Genomic DNA, 24,925 nt, shown 5'->3' with positions numbered 1-24,925 from the left:
ACATGCGGACCCAAGGTTGGGAAAGGCTGAACTAGGTCAAAGAAAGGGTTGAGCTGTTTTGTCAAATATGATTATTTATGTATTATTGTTTTATTTATAAAATGTATATGCCACCCTTCATCATAGATGATGCCACCCTTCACCAGATGATGTTGGGGCAGGTAACAACAAAAGAGAAGATGCAGTTTAAACAGTCAAAATAATCAGTTGTAGAGCAAAACTATCTCGCTGTGCTGGCCCTATATATACATATTCAGAGGACCTGGCAAAAGAAGAAAGTTCTCCAGCCAGCCCCAAAAGATGGATGTTGGCACCACCAACTGAACCTCGGAGGGGAGGGTGTTACATAACAGAGGTGTTCTTTCCAAGAAGGCTCTTTGATAAGCAATAAATCCCCTGATCTCATGTATGGGTAGCACCCACAATCACCTCATGAGTACAAAGTACAGTAGTACCATCTAGAATTCTACCACCTCAGTCTACTGTTTCATTATGTGTACAATTGCTTTCATACTCCAAAATAAATGCTTCTTCCTCACGTCATCCTACACAGACCACATATCCTGTTACAGCCTGGATACATCATTATATTATTATTACAGTATTATCATTATTATCATTATTAAGTCGCTTTATCTTGCCCTTACAAACAAACAAAACCCCTCACATATATACATTAAAAACCAAGGGGGAGGGGAAAGAAAGATCTTTAAAACACCCCACCCAATTCTAAAAGTGGTTTTCGCATGGCACCTAAAGATAGGCAATGAAGGTACAAGGCGAGCCTCCCTGGGGAGAGCGCTCCACAAAGCAGGAGCCACCACAGAAAAGCCCCATTCTCTGGACCTTACGGAGAAGGCACACAAGGAAGGGCCTCAGATGGTGAGTGCAGGTTCCAAGGTGATTCAAAAAGGGAAAGGCGGTCCTTCAAGTATTGTCCTGAGTAAATACTTTTTGGCAGTTCCTTTCCATCCCTCTCTATCTTTGGAAGTGAAATACCATCTTTTTTAAAAAATAAAAGCCTTGAGGACAGGTGTGCTATGCTGAGTGAACAGCATATGTTTAGAAAATCAAAAGGTATAAACAGAGGGTGAATGTAGAATTCATAGTATTTCCCTCATACAAATAAGATAAGTCTCCTCCTCTCCTTTCTCTGCCACTGACTCCCCCTATTTTGGTCAGTAGTTTTGGCTGCATTCCTCTGCCTTCATTGGTACTTCCCTGAAACGAATGGCTGTATTTGCACAGTGGAGAAAAGCTACTCCGACCCCCTTCAGAACGAGATGAGGAAATGAAACGTATTTATTACATTTGTATCTTGCCATTCCTTCACACAGGGCAGTTTGCATGGCCTTTCCTCCTTTATCATCACAACCACGCTTTGAGGTATATTAAGATTCAGAGATACTTATTGGTCCAAAGTCACTCAGTGAGTTTTGTGGGGATTTCAACTGAAATCTTCCCACTCTAAATCCAGTGTGCTAAACACTACCATCACATCATTCAGATGCTAGGATCTAATGGCTCCCAGACTTTAGGATCAGTGGGCTGCAGTGTCAACTCAACTTATAATGTTTCTAATTGACCAAGAATGCAGCTGCCACTGTTTTTTGAATCTCCAGTAGCAATGTGGAGATGCTTCCTGTGAAGGCTGGTTCCTTGCATAATGTCGCTGCCATGCCTTGCCCTCTCTCCTCTTGTCTGGGATGACAATTTAGCATCAGAGTGGGCCTGTGGAACCAGATGCCACCCAGTTAAATTGCAAGCCATATTTTAAAGCAAGCCACTGGCAGAGGACAAAGGCCCAAATCCTGAATTAACATTTTTAGTCTGGGCCACAAAGCATAGAAATGGTTAAAACATAGCTGACTTGAAAGGCCTAATTTTTTAATTAAAGCACCCACCCAGACCCAGTAATCGGAACTCGTTCACCAAAATAATGTACTCCTGTAATGCTGTTGTGCAACAGCAAGCAGCCTGAAATTCTTCAGCTCTTAGTACGGGGACCTATATTTTCCCACAGTCCATGTTAATATTTAAAGCTGAATTTGCGTATAGTATTAATTTTTCAGAGGAGCCATGGCTGCAAAGAACATAGTGCTGTAGATGTCATCCTGCCATAAATAGATCTTACGTTAGGAGCGAGGGGATGGGAGAAATTAAAAGGTCTCCTTGTGAATAAATGTTCTTTGAGAAGCCGCCCCGATGTTTTTGAGCTCATTCTCTGCCTTCCTGGGGCACAAGATAATACTGCATTGTATGCAGCTACAATTCCCATTTGTAAAACAGGAGTGCAGAACTCTTAATGGGTGGTTACAGAGGCAGTTAACCTGAGTGGGAGCAGAAATGCTTAGAACACAATCTGCTTTCAAATAATATTCCTTTAAAACAGGAGGATGGCATTTATTTCTTTGAAGTTAAAGAGAGGTGAATTTCATCATGCTTTTGAGACAAGACCCCAGCTGAAAGAAATGGGTGGGAATCCCAAAGAACCACAGTCACCTACAGAGATATATATTGATATGGATAGGCTAACACAAGTCCTTATCTAGGAAAAGCATCAGTTTCTTGTCACTGTGCAAATGAGTTATGTAGCCTTGCCACAAGGGGTGGGGGAAAATAATATTTGATGTATTTTTAAAGGGAGTGAAATTCTGAACTGCAGCCTAGAATTAAAGGGTAGGGGAAGGGATATCAAAGTACAGTGATACCTCGGGCTAAGAACTTAATTTGTTCAGGAGGTCTGTTCTTAACCTGAAACTGTTCTTAATCTGAGGTACCACTTTAGCTAATGGGGCCTCCTGCTGCTGCCATGCGATTTCTGTTCTCATCCTGAAGCAAAGTTCTTAACCCAAGGTACTATTTCTGGGTTAGCGGAGTCTGTAACCTGAAGCGTCTGTAACCCGAGTTACCACTGTAACGGAACACTGCTATGCCAATAGCTTTAATGGAGTTTACCAGGTTTTGTTCTGAATTTTAATTTGTATTTTGAAAGACCGTATGAACACTCTTGCATTGGACTGGCACAAAACTGAGTTTTTAGGCTGTTGATAACTATAAAATACACACTTTTAAAAAAAAACAACAACAACCACTTGGGGCCAATAATCATTCAGTGTTGTCATAGTCGCTAGCCAATACTTGCTAATTTGTGCAGCCACATTCCACATAGCACTCTCTATCAAAAATGCTCTGTGTGTGGAATGAGCCTTTTTCATATTACCACTTTGGCTGGTAAAATTCAATTTACCTTCAGCAAAGCACTACCTTAGAGAAAGGTGTAACTACATCAGATGAGAAACAAATGCATGTGTACTACTGAGCAATGATAAAAGTCATTAGGAAAGACCCTCAGTATTAAAGGCCATGCTTTTTATAGATTTGGCATTTGTATGCAACAACATATAACCTTTGGGGAAACAAGTAAGAATGCACTCTCCATAAACAGGTGTGCTTGTTCCCTGCAATCTTTGTACAAACAAATCAGGGTGGACGTTCAATAAACTAGTTATCTGGATGCAACTTCGGTAAATGCAAATTTGTCTCACCATCATGCACAGAATGGTTGAAATGATTGTGGCACTGGAATCATGTTTGGCTTATACATTATACATTATTATTTATTTATTAGATTAGATTTATTAGTACACCCATAACCAAAGTCCTTTAGGTGATGATGCTATACATCCCATAAAGCACCAATCAATTAACGGCACAAAAGTCCTATAAAACAAAACCACCATGTGGGATCAGAGAATACAATCCACCACGATTATGTAATCTACTAACAGAGAGTCACACACTCCTTTGAGGGAAAAAAATCATTGTAGAGCTAAATGTTTTCCTTTCTGTATAATTCTTTACAGAAATCATCCAATTATGTGTTGACTGTTATCCACTGTCATTGTTATCAATGCACATAAGCTGTAAAACAAAGGTATTGGGGAAAGGCTATATACCATATTTTTTTGCTCTATAAGACGCACCTAGTTGTGTTTTTTTGGGGGGGACAAGAAATAAGAAAGCAATGCAAAGCCTCCTGACCGAAGAGGGAGCGCTCCTCCCTCTTCGCTCAGGAGGCTTTGCGGGGCTATCCCTGAAGCCAGGAGAGCAAGAGGGATCAGTGCGCACTTGCCCTCCTGGTTTCAGCGATAGCTGCGCAGCCTGCATTCGCTCCATAAGATGCACACACATTTCCCTTTACTTTTTAGGAGGGGAAAAGTGCGTCTTATAGAGGGGGAAATATGGTAGCTCATTGGCAGAGCATCTGCTTTGAGTGCAGAAGTCCCAAGTTTAATCTCCAGCAACTGCAGGTAGGTCTGGGGGTGTCCCCTTTTTTGAAACCCTTCTGCAAGTCAGTGTGAACAATACCGAACTAGGTAGCAACTTCCTATCTTCCTAAGAGAAGGGATGGCTAACAGGTATCATCAATATATAGAATGAGAACTGGTGTTCAGACAGCTCCAGGTGGTTTGCCTGAGGTCAAACAACAACCTCAGAGGAGAAAGTTAAGTCTAGTCCTGTTCATCCTCAGCCTTACTTCTCAAATACATACTCACTCACTTTCAGACAGGTAACACTGCCAGACTGCAATTCTGCTTCTCACAGTTCTCAAGTAAACAGCCTGCTGAGACTGCCAGAAGTTTGATCTGATAACACCTGGGGATCACATGGAGATGATTTTAAAAACCAAGGTACCTCCTGGTGCTGAGAGATGGAACTGCACAGGGAGAGCCAAAGAATGCAGCTGTTAACATCACGGTGTGCTCAGCACCTACCAGCTGTGCGCCCAGCTGTGTGCCTCTCGCCTTGAAGCACCAAGATAGCAACACTAACAGGAAACACATGAAGCCTGTCCCAAACTCTGCAAACTCTTGAGCCACATCAAGTGTCAGTTTAACAGGGGAAAGCAGACCCCCTCCAGGAAGCATAATCTGTTATGATGCCGCAGTTTGAGATTCCAGGGAATCGGTTGCTTAAAGAGCCAGCTGACTGCCTCAGGGTTTGGTGCATTTCTGATGCAGCTTCCCCAGTGATGATCCGAGGCAGCGCATGGGCATGTGCTTAGGGGCATTGTGTAGGTGGGAAAGCGAGAGTACGGATGAAGCAGGCCTCTCGCAGAACTGTGCAAGAGGCACTTAACCTGGCATCAGTCCAAATCAAGGGGGGTAGGAATTCCTCTCAGTCCCAAGTGTTTCTTCCCTTTGCTTTCAGCTGAGCCACATTCAGGCTTGCACCAATTGATGAACCTCCTCCTCCCCACCACCATCACCAAAAAAGAGAGGGGGGAAAACAGGGGTAGATATAAGATCCTCTCTCTTTCCCTCTTGTGTAACGTAGAGCCAGCAAATGAGGTCAGTTGCTCCATAGATCGCATGCTTTAAAAAATGCATGTAAAAAAAATGCAAATTAAAATTCGTTACAGGGTATGTGTTGCACAGCTGTATTTGTCAGAAAATATTACACCTCAAGCCCACCCATGGCTAAGGCACTCTTGTATTGTAGAAAGATAACTAGGAGTTTACATGGGCTTATAGAATCAGAGAGTTGTAGAGTTGGAAGGGACCCCAAAGGGTCATCTAGAAGGGACGCGGGTGGCGCTGTGGTCTAAACCACAGAGCCTAGGGCTTGCTGATTGGAAAATGGCATACAAGTTGAAATAATCACAATTCCTATTACCTGTCTCTTTAAAATTAAAAAAATAAAAATCATGTTATTGCCTGGAGAGCAATGTGCTTTTGCCACCTTCCATTGCTGTCCCACTGACTGTCTTGCCTCCCTCCCTCTCCTATGTTCTGTGGGATAAAATTAGAATTCATTAGAGCAAAATAACAAGCAGAGAAGCTGTATCCTCTCTCTACATCACCACAGAGCTTTTAGAGAGCCATTCACCATCTCTGGGCAATCTCTCATGATAACCTAGCAATATCCTGCCTGCAGATAGTAGATGCAAGCTGACAGTGGTGCTCTAGTGGAAAAGGCAAAAAAAAACCTATGCTCCTATAAACATGCAATCCCCACCACCACGTCAGACTCTCCAAGTATATCTATTTTCCAGGAACAGTTCCAGATTTACAAAAGCTGTCCCGGTTTATGATTTGATCTTAGAATGTCCCGTTTTTCCTTAGGATGTTCCTATTTTCATCGGAGAAATGTCGGAGGGTATGGAGTTATGCGACCCCCAAGCCAAGGAGATAAGTAACTATACCTTTAAAAGACATCTGAAGGCAGCCCTGTATAGGGAAGTTTTTAAAAATGTTTAATGTTTTATTATGTTTTTATATATGTTGGAAGCTGCCCAGAGAATCTGGGGCAACCCTGTCAGATTGGTGGGAGAAGAAGAAGAAGAAGAAGAAGAAGAAGAAGAAGAAGAAGAAGAGTTGGAAGAGGACGTCCCTATTTCCATTGGAGAAATATTGTAGGGTATGCCACACACAGCACCCTATTCCTACATAATAGTCATACATCAGTGGAACATATCCTTTCCAAATATTTTGGGGGGTTTGGGGTTTTTTTTTAAATGCTTGAAGTTCAAACCGAACACCCAACAAATTACAAAGAAATTCCAAGGACAGGGACATACAGTGGTGCCTCAGGTTAAGAACTTAATTTGTTCCAGAGGTCTGTACTTAACCTGAAACTGTTCTTAACCTGAAGCACCACTTTAGCTAATGGGGCCTCCTGCTGCTGCTGCTGCGCCACCGCCACACAATTTCTGTTCTCATCCTGAAGCAAAGTTCTTAACCTGAAGCACTATTTCTGGGTTAGCGGAGTCTGTAACCTGAAGCGTAGGTAACCTGAAGCGTAGGTAACCTGAGGTACCACTGTATCATAAACAGAATCTAAAAGATGTCTATGAGACCCATGAACTGCATTCCACGTAGCAATCAAAATAGCCATGAATATCCTAACCGCAGAAAGTACAACAGGATGCAAAATAACTGTGCTCTAAGTGTCCTGACAATGCAATATCCCCAAAGAGAAATATTTCTTTTGAGAAATACACGGGGAGGTAAGGAAGAATAGGTAAGCCTGTCTTTTAAGACTGGAGACACTGGGCCAGGAAACTAAGGGGAGGAGGCAAAGAAGTGATGGAGGATCTGAAAGGCATATATTGATTTTAACTAACCCACCTACAGATCTCTCGAGTTAATGTTAATCAGCCTCTAGAGAAGTTCAGCTTAAAATGAAGAGTTCTGCTTTGATCTAGCAATTCAGTGCCTGTAAAACTTAATCTTCCATATTCAAATTTCTAATAGCATAATTTAGTGAAAAATTCCCTTAACGATACTAACACTTGGTAACGTTTTTAGGTGAAACTGATCAGAGTAAAAAGTAAATTACCAAAATAGTAGTTAGGAGCCCTGAAAGAGCAGGGAGGGTTGGTTTTTTTAAAGAAACAAAAATGTATGCCCCAAATAATTCGCAAACTGCAGGGAAATAACCAACAGATTACCGCTATGGAAAATATATAATGAAATTAGTAATTATGATAATTGAAACCACCACATAAACAATAATTCAATCGTAACAAATAATGAACACTTAGAATTTTGGATGTAATCCAGTATATTTGGCTGTTTTCCAAGGTGCAAGTATGAAATAGTAGAAGGGCCACTGATTAATTGTGAGAACCTAACCTCCAATTGTGATGTTTAGTTGAGGATAGGATAACAATATGGAGTGCTAACCTACTGAGTTTAATGGGTCTTACTGCTAAGTAAACAAGTATAGGAAGGTGGGCTAAACATCTTATGCTGGCAAAACTCAAAGTGGCACATCAGTGTATTGAAACTACAGCGGCACAGATTTATAACAATGGCATGCTAGTTTAAGTTCTGGCTTAGCAGCAGATAGGATGGGGCTGCCTGAATCCTAATAACACCATTTAATAAGAACCCCCAATATAACACATCCCATCTTAGACTCGTTTCAGAGCTTGCGCTTCAACAGATCCAGGATGCAGCAGATCCCACTCTGCATGGTGGCTCATGGTTATTGGACCAATTCATATATTTGCACTTCCTAGTTATAATGTTTATCTCCCCATTTCCAGCAGAAGCCTTACCCCATCTATGGGGCAATAGAACAGGGAATAAGTGATACATGGGATTTGGGAGGCTGCTAGCGGACACATGAAATGATTCATGGGCTACATACCATTCTTCTGGGAAAAAAGAACTGTTTTGCCAGGGTTGCATCACAGCTGCTTTGTCAATAGAGGGGGCGTGACAGAGTGCAAGGCTAGGTTGGAGGAAGCACCTAGCCTGAATGGAATCTCTTGTCTCCTCTTGCATAAGAGGCTCTAGCCCTGACAATGCAGTGACAGTCTCTGGCCCTGGTGTGCTGACCTTCCCATGACCCTGCAACAAAATGCATATAAAGAAGCTTCCTTGTAGTGGACTGAAGGGAACTTACAGAACAGGGAGGCTGCTGTTGGCAAAGGTGGCTTTAAGTGTAATGCAAAGAGAGAGAGAGAGAGTTGACAATCTCTAGTGGAGTAATGGGTTTGGCAGGGATCAAGAGCACTTGGGGTGGTTTTCCATTTTTGCCCATGACTTTCTCTAAGACCTTGAGTACTGAAGCACCAATTCACACATGTGGGTGCATCTCTAAGTATGTATCATCCATCAGTCAATGATTTTGTCACTCGAAGATAAATATGTGAATTGCCTCTGCCAAAAGATAATGCATTTATAAGCTCTGTGGAAGTTCTGTATGTAGCATCTGATATGTGGTGGGTGTTGAATGTATGATACATGTGAGAGGACTCATTCAAGGTCTCACTGGGTGGGTGCAAGAGGTGGACAGAAAACATCACCTATGATCTTCCACCCCAACTCAGAAAACAATAATGCAAGATAACCCTTTCTTAAACATTATTGCAGCTTCCATTTTTTAAAATGTTTGTTGCAGCTGTTTTTAACAAATTACTGCTACTGTACCTTATAAACTCACTGTTGTTTGGTGTAAGGTGGTGGAGGCTGTCATAGCACAGCAACAAGGGGCTCCCCGGAGAGTGGTTTTTGTTGTTACTGCTGCTGTGTGGTTTGCTTGTTTTGCCTCTTCACATTTAAAAAACAACAACATATTTTATTAATCTTTCGGATATATACAGGACCATAAGATTCAACAAGAAGGAAAACAATACCCCCAGCCCCTTTGGTAGTAGCCAACAATGAGTGCATCTAGCATGTCTATATGTTTTAAATTTTGTTTGATACTTTATAGTGTTAGCCATGTTGAGAAACTTTGGATGGAAAGATGGGGTACACATTCATAAATGGGAGTTGCTAATTCAGTTAATGTGTTTCAAATTAAACTTGCTTTTGCTCTTATTTTAATCTGGGGGAAACGCCTCCCTACTCCTCTGAAAAGCTGGGAACAGGAACTGACAATATGGCAGAGCGTGATCCTCGTCATTCCAGCCCATTTCATGGGAAAGGACTGGTTTCTGCTGCATAATGGTAAACTTGTTTGCCTGTTTGTTTGTTTGTTCGTCTGGTGGGGAGCATACTCCGCAGATCTTCGCTTTGGCCAATATGATATCTGATGCCGAGCATCCAGTTGCCAGCGGCAATTGATAATACCATGCAACCCCGGAAGATGACCCATTGGCGTCTTGAAAGGGCCCAGGAGAATTGCAGGATGCATCCCTGACAGGTGCATCTTGCCATAAATAGCAAAGCTGAGCAAAGGGACCTGGCCTTATAAAAGCCAGGGAAGTGGTTTTAGCTTTCCAAAAAGGAGCCTCCAAGACACAGCCTGAGAAAATTCTGCGGGAGGTAAGTGCTTGCTGTGGATATAGTCAATGCCTAGAGAGAGGCAAGCTAATGTATTAATATGGTAGTCAGAGGGAGGGTACAGTTAGAGAATAACTGCTAAGTTTTTCCAAGAGCATTAAGAGTCACACTCAGAAAATCCCTGTGATTAGTGAAAGAGGGAAAGAATGGAACTAGTGGAGGCAGTCATTCCAGTTCTGAGAGCTAGAATAGTTTGAGAGCTTAGTAAACTGGTTAGGAATACTAGCTTTGTCGAAGGGATGTTCTATGAACCAAAAAGGCTGTTGGCATTTAATCAAATCAGTGACCCTGGCTCACATGGAACACCTGTGGTGCACAGCATAGGTCGGATGGCTATGGAAAACCAACACATTGAAAAGCTAACATCCCATGGTATTTCAGGCAACAGGTGCTGAAACCACCGATTGAAAGTTGCAATAAAGGAATTGGTGGTGGTATTGCTGTGGAAAGGATAGCCAAGTTATATATTTAAAAAAGGTAAAGGCAGATGCATACTGATGTTTGCGTGTTTGTTTGTTTGTTTGTTTGTTTGTTTGTGAAGGAGGGGGTTTTGAAAAGTGGGAGCCAGTTGGCTCTTCATGCTATACCCTGATTAATGGTGTACTGTGAATTAGGAGATGGCTCCTGGGTTGCTGTTCCTGTAGCATAAGAGTGGGATGCAACAGGCCATGGACCTTGGTGTAGTGTTATGTCCAATATATATATTGTGGTTTGTTTTGCTCAGTTAAACCCTGATTGGGAAGCCAAGAACAAACTTTGAATTCAGATGAGAAACCACAATCCATAGTTTGGATGTAGTGCTAAGTCAGGGGTCATTCTTTGTTGCTGCTGCTAAGGGAGGAGCAAAGCTATTAGCTATCTTGTTCACTCCCTGCTCCTGCCAACCTAGCAGTTCAAAAGCACGTCAAAGTGCAAGTAGATAAATAGGTACTGCTCCGGTGGGAAGGTAAACGGCGTTTCCGTGTGCTGCTCTGGTTTCGCCAGAAGCAACTTAGTCATGCTGGCCACATGACCCGGAAGCTGTCTGCGGACAAACTCCGGCTCCCTCGGCCAGTAAAGCGAGATGAGCACTGCAACCCCAGAGTCGTCCATGACTGGACTTATGGTCAGGGGTCCCTTTACCCTTTTTTTACCTGTAATGTAAGCCATTAACGATGGCTAACGATGGCTAAATGTGACCCTTAAACAAGGTCTGTGTGTGTGATGCTGTGTGTGTGTGATCCACAGGCTCAGGACTGGAGATGGAACAATCTGCCCATTTCAGATCTCTGTTTCTCCTTTTCCCAGTCTTGGATTCAGTTCTCCACATTTCTACAGCAACCTGCAAATTTTATTTTTAAAAGTCCTCATGAAAATTCTTCAACAATCTTGGGTGAATTTCTTCTGATAAACATGTTTGTATGCAGTTTTGATCTACACATTTCTGCAGGCAATTCCTCCTACTACAAAGCATTTTTGTATGTTATCATCACCAATGTGTTCCCTTGTCTGCACGTTTGTCTCCAATCTCCTACCCTCCAACATTTATCCGATGAAAACAGGGACATCCTCAGGAAAATTGGGAAATTCTGGAATCAAATCAGAAACCGAGACGGCTTCTCTAAATCAGGAATGTCTCTGGAAAATAGGGACACTTGGAGGGTCTGCAGTCTATGGTTTTTTGTAAACATTGTTTGGTTGGAGAGCTTCATCGCAAAATTCGAATAGGTTTCTGCTCTCCTGTGGTTTTAGAAAGTGCAAATCTGATAGATTCGGCTTTAAATGCAAACTGAATTGAATTACTCCCCCTTGCCTACTCAGGACTCCAATGCACCAGCCTGCTCTTGCTGCTACTACAACTTCTGTGCAGTTATTTGGTGCCAACAGTTTGCTAAGTGCAGCCTTTTAAATTAAGACATAGAATAAATTAGAGCCAGTGAGGGGGTGGAAAATGCAGTTTTATTTTTACGGGGGGAAGACATTTAAATGTCTCTGAAAGAACTTGAGGAGAGATGATTTGCAAAATGTCAGTGTTGGAAAAGTCCAACTCTCAAACGCTAGAGATAGTTAAGAAAATGTTTCGTGAAGGCAGAGGGCTTCAAAGATGCAAATAGACCAAGGGGCTGGTGGAACATCAAAGACACAAATACAGCAAGCCCCTTTTCTACTTTAGACAAGAGGGCCTCCATGTCATGGCACTTTTTGCAAATGACACTTGAGCCTTTAAATCCCAGAGGGGTAGTAAAATAAGAGGGTAGTCCAGACATGTCTCCAGCAGAGGTGAGAAAGTACAACGCCTACAGAGGGTCTCTCAGCATCCGGGAGTATCTATGGGCAATATTATGGAATGACACCTCCACAGTGCCAGTTGGCTTGGCAACCAGCACAAGTGAATATATTTTTGTCCAAATACTGGGATCACACCAGCATCCCCTTACCATGCCTTCACATGTCCAAATGGATTGCTTCACTATTCTGTTCTGTGAAGAGCAAAACAGTCTCTGAGTTAGTTACCTCATATGAAAATGGCTGATCTCCCTGTATGCTCAAAAGTCATGGGAGAAGAACTGCCTTGTCCTTTCCTAAATAAACTCTTGGCAGGCAGAGTCCGACAAAACATGGGGAGTCCATTGGGAAAGCTGAGTTATTTAGACTGTGTATGTAATCTTAGAACTAGTTCACATCACAAGACGTTGCCTTGCGAATATAAGAGTCCCTTAGAGGAGGCAATGGAAGGGTCAAGACGAGCACAAGAGGGGGAGCTTTCTTCAGAGTCCCAGCCAAGCCCCAGAAATAAACAAGTCTCCCACTACAGTAATATGGAAGAGTGGGTGTCAGGATATATGTCGTAGAGTTTAAAGGGGAAAGTGTGGAGGACTAAGTGGGGTCAGGACAGGCCTTCAAGTTGTTGTCACCCAAGTGAGGCAAGGAAGCAGAAGTTCTGGAGGAGGTCTGAGGCCTACACAACTGGCTGCTAGGCAAGAATTGTCCAATTGCACACTTATGTGTGTTTCCTAGAAGTTCAGGCTCATGAAGCACAATGCACTGCTTCCCTAGCTTCAGGAAAGGACTAAGTTTTGGTTTCAGCTGCATTCAGTTTCATCAGGAGAGTGCTAATACTGGGAAAGACGAGCTACGACAGAGCCTGTTGAAGGACAATAGTACAGGCAACTGTTCATTTGCTCTGCTAATCTCCAGTTATATCACTGTCATGGAGCACTGCATTTTTAGGGGATTGGGACAGGTTAGGCACATAGCTGTCAACTTTCGGATTTGAAAATAAGGGATCAGCAGCCTCACCTGTCCCAGGGACAGTCTACGGGATATCTAACAATCCAGGATAGCAGCGGGAAGCAGTGGGAAACCTCGCTAGAATAAGGAAATTTCCCACACAAAAACAGGGAAGGTTGACAGCTACGGTTAGGCAATCTTTGCATGCAACAGGTTTCACACAGAGGCCCACCTTGGTGGGAAAGATCGTTAGGAAACAAAATGATCACATCAGGGTGTGGACACCTAAAGGTTCTTCACGTGTCAGCACATGACTGATCTAGGTTTGCAACATTTCACCCCAATCTAGCCTGGTTGCCCTCTCAGGTCACTGATTTGCAGCCTTCTCACACCTGAAGCCACACTATGAAAGTCTATTTCTCATCCAACTAAGAACAGGAACCCTCTAACACACTGCTCCAATCCCATTTTTCAAGATGCTTACAGCCAGCTCTAGCTCCATTTGTGTCCTAGCAGTATTTTAAAAATCCCCACAGTATTTCAGCAAAGTTGAATGATAGCTTTTACTTCGAAGAACCTGGTGGAATATATATGTAAAACAATTTCAACCCAATGAATTCCTAGGTCATATCAAACTCAGCGACCATGAGGCCACACTAGGAGTGCAAGGCAATTGGCAATTGGCGTTGGCACGGCTGATTTGCCTGCAGATGCATTCATCCAGAATATTAACTTCTCCTATGGGATGCAACAGAGTTCACTGTAGGTGCGAATTTGAAATGTGGCCTTGATTATATCTTTGCAGCATGGGTCAGCAAAGGCAACAATCTTTCTCTACATTGAACAGAACTTAGCCGGGAACTAACGTTAGTCTGCATATTTTTTATATACTAGATCTTTCTAGACTGCAACTCCCATCTTCCCCGAGCTACTGGCATTCTGGCTGGGGCTGAAGGGAGTTGGAGCCCATGTTGGCCACTCTTGATCTAACCCAAAAAGGAATGCTCAGTGTTTTTCCTAACGCTTACAGCCTGGTTTATCCGATATGCTTTCATGTATACCAAGTGACAGTGATTCTGGGAAAGTGTGTAAGCTTGTAAGCTGCATGCAATTTTATCTGCCCTCTGGAGAACCTGCCAGAGACGTGCCAGAATCCCCCCCCCCCCCGCCCAGTTTCAGCTGGAAGAAGAATGGGTGGGGTGGGGAGCAGGGATTGCCTTTCTGCCTAGGCCTGCTTTCCTATCATGGGATGCAAACGTTGCTTTTATAAGCTCCTGCATCACAGCAGCCCACATTCTGCATAATCAAATGTCAACACTTCCACAGTCTACAGACAAACCTCACTCATCATTTCCTAATGGAGAAAAGACCACACCCTCAGGATCGGGCCCTCGGGTTTCCTTTCTCCTTGCTACTGAGAGTGGGAGCCGGCCTTGTCTTTCATCTCCTTTTCAAAAAAAAAAATGTACCACCAAGCCTCCCTTTTTGATCCACTCATGTTCCTTTGTAATCCAGCATTTTGCAGTGGCGTTCTGTTGTTGTTGTTAAATGAAGTGTGCACTGCAGAGTTTGGGAAGTGAGGGTGACTCACCCAGGAGTTAAGCTCGTCTAGCAGACGCTTGGCTGCCAGCGAGGGGGAAAGAGCCAAAGAGGCTGAGCCCAGTCAGCTTGATTGGCAAGATGAGCAGCTAGCTCAGTGCAACAGGATTTACTGGAATTTGAAATCTGCCTGTGGTTTTAGCAGGCAATTGAAAGCTTCCTTCCCTTGGATTAAACGGGAGATAATCTCGGTAAATAGCATGACTCCACCATGTGGGGCTGAATCCAGACGCACACGCACGACTATATCACCCAAGATTCACCTCTGTGAAGGCAAACGGTTTCAGAGATGGAGGGAAGATGCTACACGTCCCTCTTCCTGCAAGGCAGTATGAACCAGTAGGCATGGTGGCTTGTCTTAGGAGTGGAGGAGCAGTTCTGAATGAGTTCCTAAAGATGTTGTCTAGCACAAGCCTTGAGGCAATTAATGGCAGTCCTTAATCATCCCTGGCATATGCTTGTCCAGACTTTCCATCAAAGCTGACAATGACAGCAATCACTCAACTCGTCTAAATGATGCATTCAGTTGCCTGCTTGTTCTTCCCCACAGAAGCAGCCTTTCCTGAATATTCTACAGAGTATCCATGCAGCTGCAAATTAATCCGGAGGCTCTTTCCCCTTCTCTGTGTGGCAGTGAATAACATCTCTCTTTTAATAATCATGCAATCTATATATGCTCCATTGTCCCTATTTACCAGGGAAAATACTGGTAGGGTGTTTGGGGGGGGGCGTGGAGTTGCATCTTTCCCTAGTAAATTTATGTTCTCTTCGGCCTTGGGTGGATTTTGGGTATGTGTGCCCTTTTAAAAAGCTAGTCAGTGTGTACATTATTAAAGTTTTGATTCTTCAGGGTTCAGCCCCTCTCCCACAGAACCTAGAAGTCATGTATCTTAGGAGGAACATAAAATTTAATATAAAACAACTGCTCATGGCATCTCCCTCACCAGGGCTGACTTTAGGAATTTTGCGGCCTAAGGACAAAATGGCGCCTCCTGCATCCCATATAGGAAAGTCGAAGAAGCAGGCAGTTGACAAATACTTCAGCAGGGGTGATGAGACAGAGTTCGACCACTGCCCCTGAGGGCAGTAGACTAGCTTAATGAGTACAAGCCTGGCCATGTGTTGACCACAGCTCTGTCCACACTCCACCCACCTCATCTGCTGCCTGAGGCAGTAGCCTTACTCTGCCAAATGACAGGGCTGGCCCTGTCTCTCTCAGTTACAGGGTGGCTGTGTGTTCTTCCTCATGGGGACAGTCCCCTTTTTAAAGGAGTACTATATTTGAAGGGCTGTCCCATCCAAATCCAATTCAAAGATAAAGACGGGAGAGCAAGATAGAACTGGACTGCAGACTGAGCAAGCACATAGGCCACCCATCACAGTCTTCACCTCTATAGTGACAGATATTGTGTTTCTATTTAAATTGTGGTGATTATTCCCAGCTTTGAACCTATATCAGTTCATGCAAATTTTATGCAAGTAAGTGTCCTCTTTTTTGGTGATGCATATTCCTTTTTTCAGTGATGCACAGGTGGCCACCCTTCCTTAGCTGTAGGGTGATCCTGGCTTCAAAACTTAAGTGTCCACAGTTGGGCCTGGTGAGCATTTAAGGTCCCCAACCCTAATCTGCGGGTTGCCATCTGATTAAATTTTATTCTGATCCTGATTTGATTTTAGGATGTATTTTAATCAATTGTCTGATTTTATCTTAATGTGTTAAACATTTGATGTTAGCTGCTCTGAGCCTGGTTTTGGCCGGGGAGGGCGGGGAATAAATTATTATTATTATTATTATTATTATTATTATTATTATTATTATTAACATACAGTGGTACCTCAGGTTAAGTACTTAATTTGTTCTGGAGGTCCGTGCTTAACCTGAAACTGTTCCTAACCTGAAGCACCACTTTAGCTAATGGGCCTCCCGCTGCTGCTGCGCCGCCGGAGCACAATTTCTGTTCTCATCCTGAAGCAAAGTAATCAACCCAAGTTACTATTTCTGGGTTAGCAGAGTCTGTAACCTGAAGCGTATGCCCAAGGTACTATTTCTGGGTTAGCGGAGTCTGTAACCTGAAGCGTATGTAACCTGAAGCATATGTAACCCGAGGTACCACTGTACTAGCAGGGATGGCCCACCCATGAGACAAGGTGAGGCGACTGCCTCAGGTGGCAGGATCCACAGGGACAACATATCTGGCCTCCAAGGAATGCACTATCTGCTGCTGCTGGTGCTGCTGCTGCTGCTGCAGTCGCAGTCACAGCAATGGCTGCGGCACACTCCTTGGAGACCAGATCTGACTCTTCTTCAGCAGCCCCCTCTTGCCACCTCTACAGCAACCTCAGGCATTGCTGGTCTCCTCCCACCCCTAGAGAAGAAATGGTGGAGGCTGCCTTCTGGGGTGGAGCTGCACCTTCCCAGTGTGATTTAGGGCAGGCACCTTTCCCAACCGCAATTGGCCTTTGATTCCCACTTCAACCATCTGATTTGACCCCCCCCCCTTTGTTCCTGATGCACTTCTTCCCTCACCCCTTCTTCCCATTTTGTGGTTCGCCTCAGGTGCCAAAACGTATTGGGCTGACCCTGCGTGCCAGCAAGCTGAATGCTGACTTGGCCATTAATTTGTACCTCATCCCCCACTCATGCGCGAGATGAGCTACAAGCCTTTAAGAAACAACTGTGTTCTGCATGACCATTCATGCCTTTATTTGTCTGTTCACCACCGTATTAATTTTAGAAAGGAAACAGTGCAAAATTACTCTGGGGATTGCTAGTGGGGGAGAGATTTATTGGTAACATAATAATGTCGGGGGGGGGGAGGAATCAGTGCATTGCATAGTTGGCTTTCTTGTAAAGTTGCAGAACCTTTTTTAAAAAAATAATAATCAAGGAGTTTGACAGAGCAGAGGAAAGGAAAGACACAACTGGGCAGAATGCCAAGAGAGTGTTGCTCTTGAAAAAAAACATTATGTCTTCCTTCACCCTCAACAAAGGGTGTGAGTGGAGGAAGATGAGTCTTGGCTTTTGCACACTGATGAAATTGAATTGCCCTTGGGTTGCCTGCTGTTCACCAGTCCCACCCCTCATTACTGAACCAGATAACCCTGCAAGAACTCTAAATTAGTATATGTACCGTAGTTGGTTACATTGTAAGACTGAACATCCTGAAAAGTATCCTTAAGTTTTATGTTGTTGTGTTGTTGCTGTTGTTTAAAAAAAACACTTTATGATAGCTTTACTGGTTAACTTGTTTCAGAAGCAAATGCAAGACAGACTTCCGCAGAGTAAATAAAAATACAGTGGTACCTCGGGTTAAGAACTTACTGTAATTCATTCCGGAGGTCCGTTCTTAACCTGAAACTGTTCTTAGCCTGAAGCACCACTTTAGCTAATGGGGCCTCCTGCTGCCACTGCACGATTTCTGTTCTCATCCTGAAGCAAAGTTCTTAACCCGAGGTACTATTTCTGGGTTAGCGGAGTCTGTAACCTGAAGCGTCTGTAACCTGAAGTGTCTGTAACCCGAGTTACCACTGTAGCATATAGAGAAGAGCAAAGGAAGCAGCCTTATTCTGAGTAGGACAATCAGGCCATCTAGCTCAGGACTGCAATTGGCAATGACTCCCCAGAGTTTTAGACAGAAGACTCTCCCAGGCCTACTTGGATATTGCATGGATTGGAACCTGGGACTTTCTGCAGGCAAAGCAGACGCTCTCCCACTAAGCCGTGGGCCTTCCTCAAGGAAAAGACCAAGGAAGAGTACAAGAGACCAGCGGCAGTACAAGTCACAAAGCACCTAGTTTAACTGTCTCACCTGCCATGAGGAGAAGGAGTCACTCTGGGCCTCAGTTCCCTCGCCCCACCTGCAGTAATGCTGACTTACCTTGCAGGGTTATTGCAAGGAACGGCAACTCAGTAATGCGCATGAAGTGCTTTGAACATTTGAAAGTACCGTACAAGTACGGTATTAAGCATGATCATCTTATAGGGCTGTCGTAAGGATTGCAGAGATATTTATGTGAAGCACTTTCCACACTGGAATGTGCTTCATAAACACTGCTTTGAAGCAGTTCCTAAGATTCACCTGCTGCTTTTGAGTTGCTGGGATTTGTTTGGCTTCTTCCACTTCTCTACCTGCCCCCCTTCTCTGCAGAGAAGTTGCTTGGAGGAGGTTGTGATGAGACAAGGGGGAACACTCAAGTCAGACTAGCGTTGCTGATGCATTATGTTCGATACAACTGCATCATCTTACATCCGCACTCCATTTCTTTTGTAGCAACAACGGTATGGCGGACGATTTTACTTGCCAAGTCAAGAAGATGGCCTTGGCCATGGGGGCATCCCTGTCTGACAAGGATATTGACCTGCTGCCTTCAGACATGAGGCATCATGGTAAGGAGCATATTATGGGTGCAAGCCACGGTGCATATCTGCAACAGATGTTTAGATTAGCTCATCTGGAGCAACAAGCACTCCTCAGTCCCTTACAGTGACCTTCAAACACACAACCCAAAGGTTGCATACAGCCCCTCCCCGGATTTTTGTCCCCCCCCCAATTATTTCAAAAAATATTTACTGATCGTTCCCATAGGCCACCCAATGTGATAGATTTTAACAAATATTTTGTGTGCATATACCTCTCTCATAGGTACCTCACTGTGATGCTGAATGGATTTTGTAACCCTCCAGATCCCCAAAATGTGTCTCTTTTAATTGGTCACACCCACCTTTTCACTTCAGCCATGCCCACCTCCACACGTGGTCCTCAGAGGTCAGTGCAGCCTTTGGCCTGAAAAAGATTAGAAGAACACTCCTCACAAACCTGAACTCAAAGGGTGGACAACAGATTAATGAGTATAACAGGAGGTTAACTAATCTACAAGAGACCATCATTAATATGAACCATACTGCTAAATAAATATAAATCTTTGGTTCAGTGTCTACAGGTTATTTTCCTTTGGGGCCCCATTTTGGAGGTCTGGGTAGCTGCACCTTGTATGGGAAGTCAGAGCTTGCTCACCTCACTTCTGTAAAGTCCTTCAGCCCCCAAAATCCACCTCACCGTAACAAAGCAGTTTTTGAATTAAAAGCCACCCAATCTGTTGCAGCTTCATTCAACTACGCCAAGTTCTTTGAATATATGCGGCAGTTTCTGACATCAGACGACCGGGAGATACACTTGCGAAAGGCCTTCCAAGTGCTTGACAAGGACGGGAGTGGATTCATTGAGTGGAATGAAATAAAGTAAGATACCTCTGCTGTGGAGTGTTGCCAAGTGCCAGGAGGAGTCAACCTGGGACGACACCCAACACTGGTCAAACCGAGAGTATATTGAAATCGATGTGCTTAACTCCGTTGATTTCAGTGGGTCTGCTCTGTGTATGACAAGCATTGGGTATCACGCATTCATTCCCCTTACAACATAGAAGAATTTCTACATACACATAATTTTTGGAAGGTTACTTAATCTCTATGGATTACCTTTTTTCAGACTCGAAGCTAAAAAGGATCTCAGGTAGCTGGGCTTGCTTGAGACCTTTAAGTGTTGGTTTGGGAACCAAATGCCCCTCAGAGTTGCCAGGATTAGGGCTGGGCAGTATTTGGCTTTCGACATTGTGATCTATCACCAGCTAAACATCAAAACATATCAGTATATCACGATGTGTGAAATAAGGATGGAGCTATGTAGAGGCATTGGCTGGCTGCAGTTTTTCCCCACATTGTGATTTTTGCATAGCATGTGTGCGCACGCACACACTTTGTGATATATTGCCAGGTCAAAAATTATGAAACCAATATCACAATACAGGCTTCAAACCAGTTTTGAACGATCTATCGCCCAGCCTTAGACAGGATATATATGAGAACTGATGAGACCCAGCAGTGAAAAAATACATATTTCTGACCAATGCTTTCCCATAGGTTACACTCCTTTTAGCACACTTTTGGGTGTCAAATTACCCTCCCTGTGGCACCCCACCTGCTGCTTGTCTGTCAGTTTTCTCGGACTCAAGAGGGTCAGTTCTGTTCAGAGGGGACTGGGACACGTTACCTGGTCAATCCTCACCCCATGTGTTTGGATGACAAAATGCAGGAGAGCCCTGCCTGAAATCATTATTGCAGAAAACGTTTGGGCTTGCTACTCTTATCATCCTGGCATGTCAGAACCCTGCACTGCCGAAACCCACTTCTATCTATAATAATGACAAGCTCTGTTCTCTATTGCACTTGATAACCTTGGCTAAGACGATTAAGACACATCCTGCATGCTTAACTATAGGCATCCAGGTCTGTCAGCAATTCAGCTTCCCCCTCTCGCCTTTAATTCTTGCTGCAATCCTGTATCCCAAAGCAGGAGAAAAGAGATGTCCCAGAAGAGCAGATGTCTCTGCTACATGAGATGTGGAAAAACAAGCCTACTGTATAGCCTGGAACAGGAACAGGGAACCTGTGGCAAAACAACTGGCCTTGGGACAACAGCTCACATCATCCCTTACCATTAGTTATGGGGCTGATGGAGCCCCAGGTTCCCCACCCCTGAGCTAGAATATCCTGCAAAACAAGAAGCTCTAATTCATAGAACATTAGAATTGTAGCCCTGGAAGGGATCCCAAGGGTTATCTGGTCCAACCCCCTGCAATGCATTTGTGGTACTGGCTCTGCTACTGACTGAAGAGTAATCGCAGAACCACACGCTTCCACTCCCTGAGGCTCAGCTTTTCCCTCCTGCCCTTAGGTACATCTTACAAACAGTGCCCAGCAATATGCCAGTGGTGCCCTTATCAGATGAAGAGGCTGAAGCCATTATCCAAGCAGCTGACGCAGATGGGGATGGCCGGATTGATTTTGAAGGTGGGCAGAGAATGTATCGTGGCAGTGATGGTGGCATCTCTGGGGTATACAGCACTGGGGGCTCAGAAGCAGAGGGCGCCTAGTCCTATTTAGAACTGGAGGGGTCTACCTACCCAGTTCCCTGTATCCAATACTGTAAAGGGAAAGGCATGTAAGTCTAAGCAAATACAAAATGTGGCAGAAGAGCTCCTGCTGAGATTCGATCACCACATCTGGGGCTGATCTGAAGGACATCACTAGAACCAGGTACTCAGAAGATAATCGTGGCAAAGTTATGCAAACTGCCAGGGAATACTGTTGGGACAAGCGGCCCTGGAACAGGTGGGAAGTGAGAAGCCTAGAAATAGGCAGTGTTCATTTTGGATTGCCTTTTGTTGATTGTTGTGTAGTGTCTTGTTTTGTTTTTAAAACTAATAAAGCATTTAAAAAAGAGAGTGAGAGAAGCCTAAACAAAGGCTGCGGCCACTTTTGATGGGCACTTTGGTAAGCAATACAGGTCAAATACATTGCCTGTCTCCCAACCATTACCCCCAAATCCCCTAAGCTAGCCTTTTTACATCTCCTAGTCTAGGGCTTACCCACACTTATCTTTTACCCTGCTCTTTCCAGATCTGTGCTTTAGTGCTCAGTGTCAATTCAGGTTTTCCATGGATTGATATTTGCTCCGATTGAGCTTTAAAGAGCAGGTTTTTGCAGAGAAAGCTCCAGAGCAAAAAAAGGGGGGGTGCTCAGACATGGAGCTTTAAATAGCAGACCATGCCTGGAAAGAGAAGAAGAAAGGGAAGCAGAGATAAATAAGCCCCTAGTTTGAGTTTCCCCTCAAGTAATGTCTGCTCACCAACACTGAACTAGTTAATCAATCAATTCAATTTATATCCTGCCCTTTCTCCCAGAGGAGCCCAGGGCATTAATAATATTTAGCTGCTCATGCACTTGGGCTCTGTCTGCAGAGCTGGTGGTGGTCCCCAAAATTTATGAACTGGCTTATTCATACTTTTTTTTTTTAATGGGAAGGCAAAAAGTTAATGAATAACTTCCTTAAATGCAGCCCCCACCCCAGACACCAGACCTACCTACTTCATCTGCCTGTTTCTATTGCAGAGTTTTCCGATATGGTCACAAAGGAAAAGGTTCCAAAGAAAAAGTAGAAGAGACCAAGAAGAACGGCCTCCCATTTCCCTACACAAGAATATGCTGTGCTGGGGGTGGGATGATGGAACTTACCTGTCTATGATCATGTTGCACGTTTTGAAAGATCTCTCCCTATTATTAATATTTTTGCAGGATGCAGTGGGTGGGTGTGTGGGGAATCTGCAGCTTGCTCTCAGGGCGTGCTGAGAGAGGCCTCTCTCCAAACTGGAAAACCAGCCCGTTAGTCACAAAATGCTACCAAGCCCTTGAATAGGTTTCTTTCCAGGCCTAGGCTACCTGCCCTAGAGCGATTATATCTCACCTGGTCCGGCAGTGGCAGACTCCAACTATGGCGATGGAGTGAGACCAGCTCTCCAAACTCTTAAGGGGTGATTATGGTTAAGAGGCATGTGCTTCCTCCTTTGTTGCAAGCCATCCTTTGGTCTGTGTTCATCAAATTTAGCTTTGGCCTAGCTGCTCCCCACTTTGCTTGGTAGTAGACTGACTGCTTTTGGTGGGGAAAGGAGAACGGTTTGCCTGCGTTTTTGGACAACAGGACTGAAAGCGAACCGGAAATGCTTGCGCATGTTTCACAGCCTGCCCAAATCCTGACACAATATTTTCTCTCCCTGGACCTTCCTGCTAGCTTTCCAGTTAGGAACCGTTAAGAGCCTAGTGGGTTTTGCTCCAAAGGAAAATGCTACTTTGGTCCTTTCCTGTCCAAGGCAAATAAAAGCCTTCTGTTTTAGCTCAGCGGCTACTGTGTCCTCCTTTGTCTTGACTCTTTGTTTTCATTTCACCCTCATTGGGTCTTTGGGGGGGACAGGACGGGACAGGAAGGAAAGCTAGTGGCAGATCTGCAAAGCCCCACAAATTGGCTCTCTGTCCTGTGAGGAAGGGTCTTGCTTCCCTGGGCAAATAGCAGTAGGCTGCATCATCAGCTGAACGCCTGCTGCTGAACCCAGATGCTTTTTATGTGCCAATTGGGCTAGAATTTCCTCCCAAAGTCACATTCTCACTTCCAGTGGTGTCTGAATTGAGGCTTGTTGGGGTGGAAGGCAGAGAGGCCTACAGGAGGAGGCCTCAGGTTCCTCCCTGCTGAGGGCAACACTGAGACTAAGAAAAAGAAAGCAGATTGCCACTGTCACTCCTGGGCTGGTTGTAAGTAAGAAGGCAGGCTGGCTGCACTTAGCTGGGCACTGCCCCATTTGCCCTAATGGACCAGCCCTCCACTGCTAACTTCAGAGGGATCTTCCTCAGGACGGATGAGAGAAAGGTGTGTATGTGTTGCATTCACTCTCCCTTGCCTGCTCTGATATCATTATCACAACGCACCCTCGCCAACGAACATGCCTTTAAGCTGCACGTTAGATGCAAGGTTGAGTTTGGCCCTAAAGAGTTTGATTTTCATCCTCCTTAACTTTGAGCAGTGCCTACCACAGCTGCAGGGATGCTGGTGGCACTGTGGTCTAAGCCACAGAAGGTCGGTGGTTCGAATCCGTTGCTCGGTCCCTGCTCCTGCCAACCTAGCAGTTCAAAAGCACATCAAAGTGCAAGTAGATAAATAGGTACCGCTCCGGCAGGAAGGTAAATGGCGTTTCCGTGCGCTGCTCTGGTTCACCAGAAGCGGCTTAGTCATGCTGGCCACATGACCCAGAAGCTGTCTGCGGACAAACGCCGGCTCCCTCGGCCTATAGAGAGAGATGAGCGCCGCAACCCTAGAGTCGTCCGCGACTGGACCTAATGGTCAGGGGTACCTTTACCTTTACTTTACCACAGCTGCACGGGTTGTCAAACCTTAACAGCAGAGCTTTCCATACTTTTCATGTCGGTGACGCACTTTTTAGACAGGTATCATTTCGTGACACAGTCGTTCAGTTTTACTAGCAAACTGGAAGTTAAACTAACCCCTTTCCAGCCCCCGTAAGGAGCATGGGGACTGTTCGTACGACATACCTACATGCTGCAGCCGACACACGTGTCACCGCACACAGTTTGGAAAGTTCTGCCTTACAGGGTTCATACCCCAGGAGGCGCTCCCTGGCTGCTGGGAAGGATCTGAGGACTGCAGAGTAGCGGTGGCAGAGCCAAAGAGTGCCCCTACTTCACCAGAGTGCATCTCAACCGTCATGTGCTCAGAAGAGGGCTGGTTTTTAGCACATGGCCTGAGAGAGGCTGGTTCTGGATGAGAAGGTTCTGCTCTGTCAACTTAGGCAGGGATTCCTCTTTTCTGCCTATAGGCTCTTAGCAAGCTGAAGTAAAGATGATAGAAATCGGCTTGCTTTGGAGAAAAAAGAAAAGGCGAATGAACAAGAGACAGGTTGCCCATGTGCAC

The 24,925-nt window shown here is 44.5% G+C and overlaps 2 protein-coding genes across 4 annotated transcripts in view; one reads left to right on the top strand and one right to left on the bottom strand.

Annotated features, from left to right (window-relative positions):
* Positions 1 to 19,424, bottom strand: part of AATK (apoptosis associated tyrosine kinase) — a 109,768-nt gene extending 90,344 nt beyond the window's left edge. The window contains exon 1 of the mRNA XM_028714647.2: positions 19,335 to 19,424. The gene's annotated coding sequence lies outside the window, so the exon portion shown is untranslated. The remainder of the gene's footprint in view (positions 1 to 19,334) is intronic.
* PVALEF (parvalbumin like EF-hand containing) lies at positions 6,227 to 23,343 on the top strand. Of its 3 annotated transcripts, none has more exons than XM_077924083.1 (5): positions 6,227 to 6,423; positions 18,884 to 18,999; positions 19,716 to 19,851; positions 21,344 to 21,459; positions 22,561 to 23,343. In XM_077924083.1, exons 1-5 carry the CDS (start codon positions 6,263 to 6,265, stop codon positions 22,605 to 22,607), a joined length of 576 nt encoding a protein of 191 aa, XP_077780209.1. In that variant the 5' UTR covers positions 6,227 to 6,262; the 3' UTR covers positions 22,608 to 23,343. The 3 variants fall into 3 exon arrangements, with proteins under 3 accessions (XP_077780209.1, XP_077780210.1, XP_028570535.1); XM_077924084.1 differs by lacking the exon at positions 6,227 to 6,423 and adding an exon at positions 6,578 to 9,467; XM_028714702.2 differs by lacking the exon at positions 6,227 to 6,423 and adding an exon at positions 9,683 to 9,785.
* Positions 23,344 to 24,925: the final 1,582 nt, after the last annotated feature.

The sequence above is a fragment of the Podarcis muralis genome, chromosome 2, assembly GCF_964188315.1.
Source record: "Podarcis muralis chromosome 2, rPodMur119.hap1.1, whole genome shotgun sequence".
Taxonomy (NCBI): domain Eukaryota; kingdom Metazoa; phylum Chordata; class Lepidosauria; order Squamata; family Lacertidae; genus Podarcis; species Podarcis muralis.
This window is presented reverse-complemented; position numbering and strand designations above follow the sequence as displayed.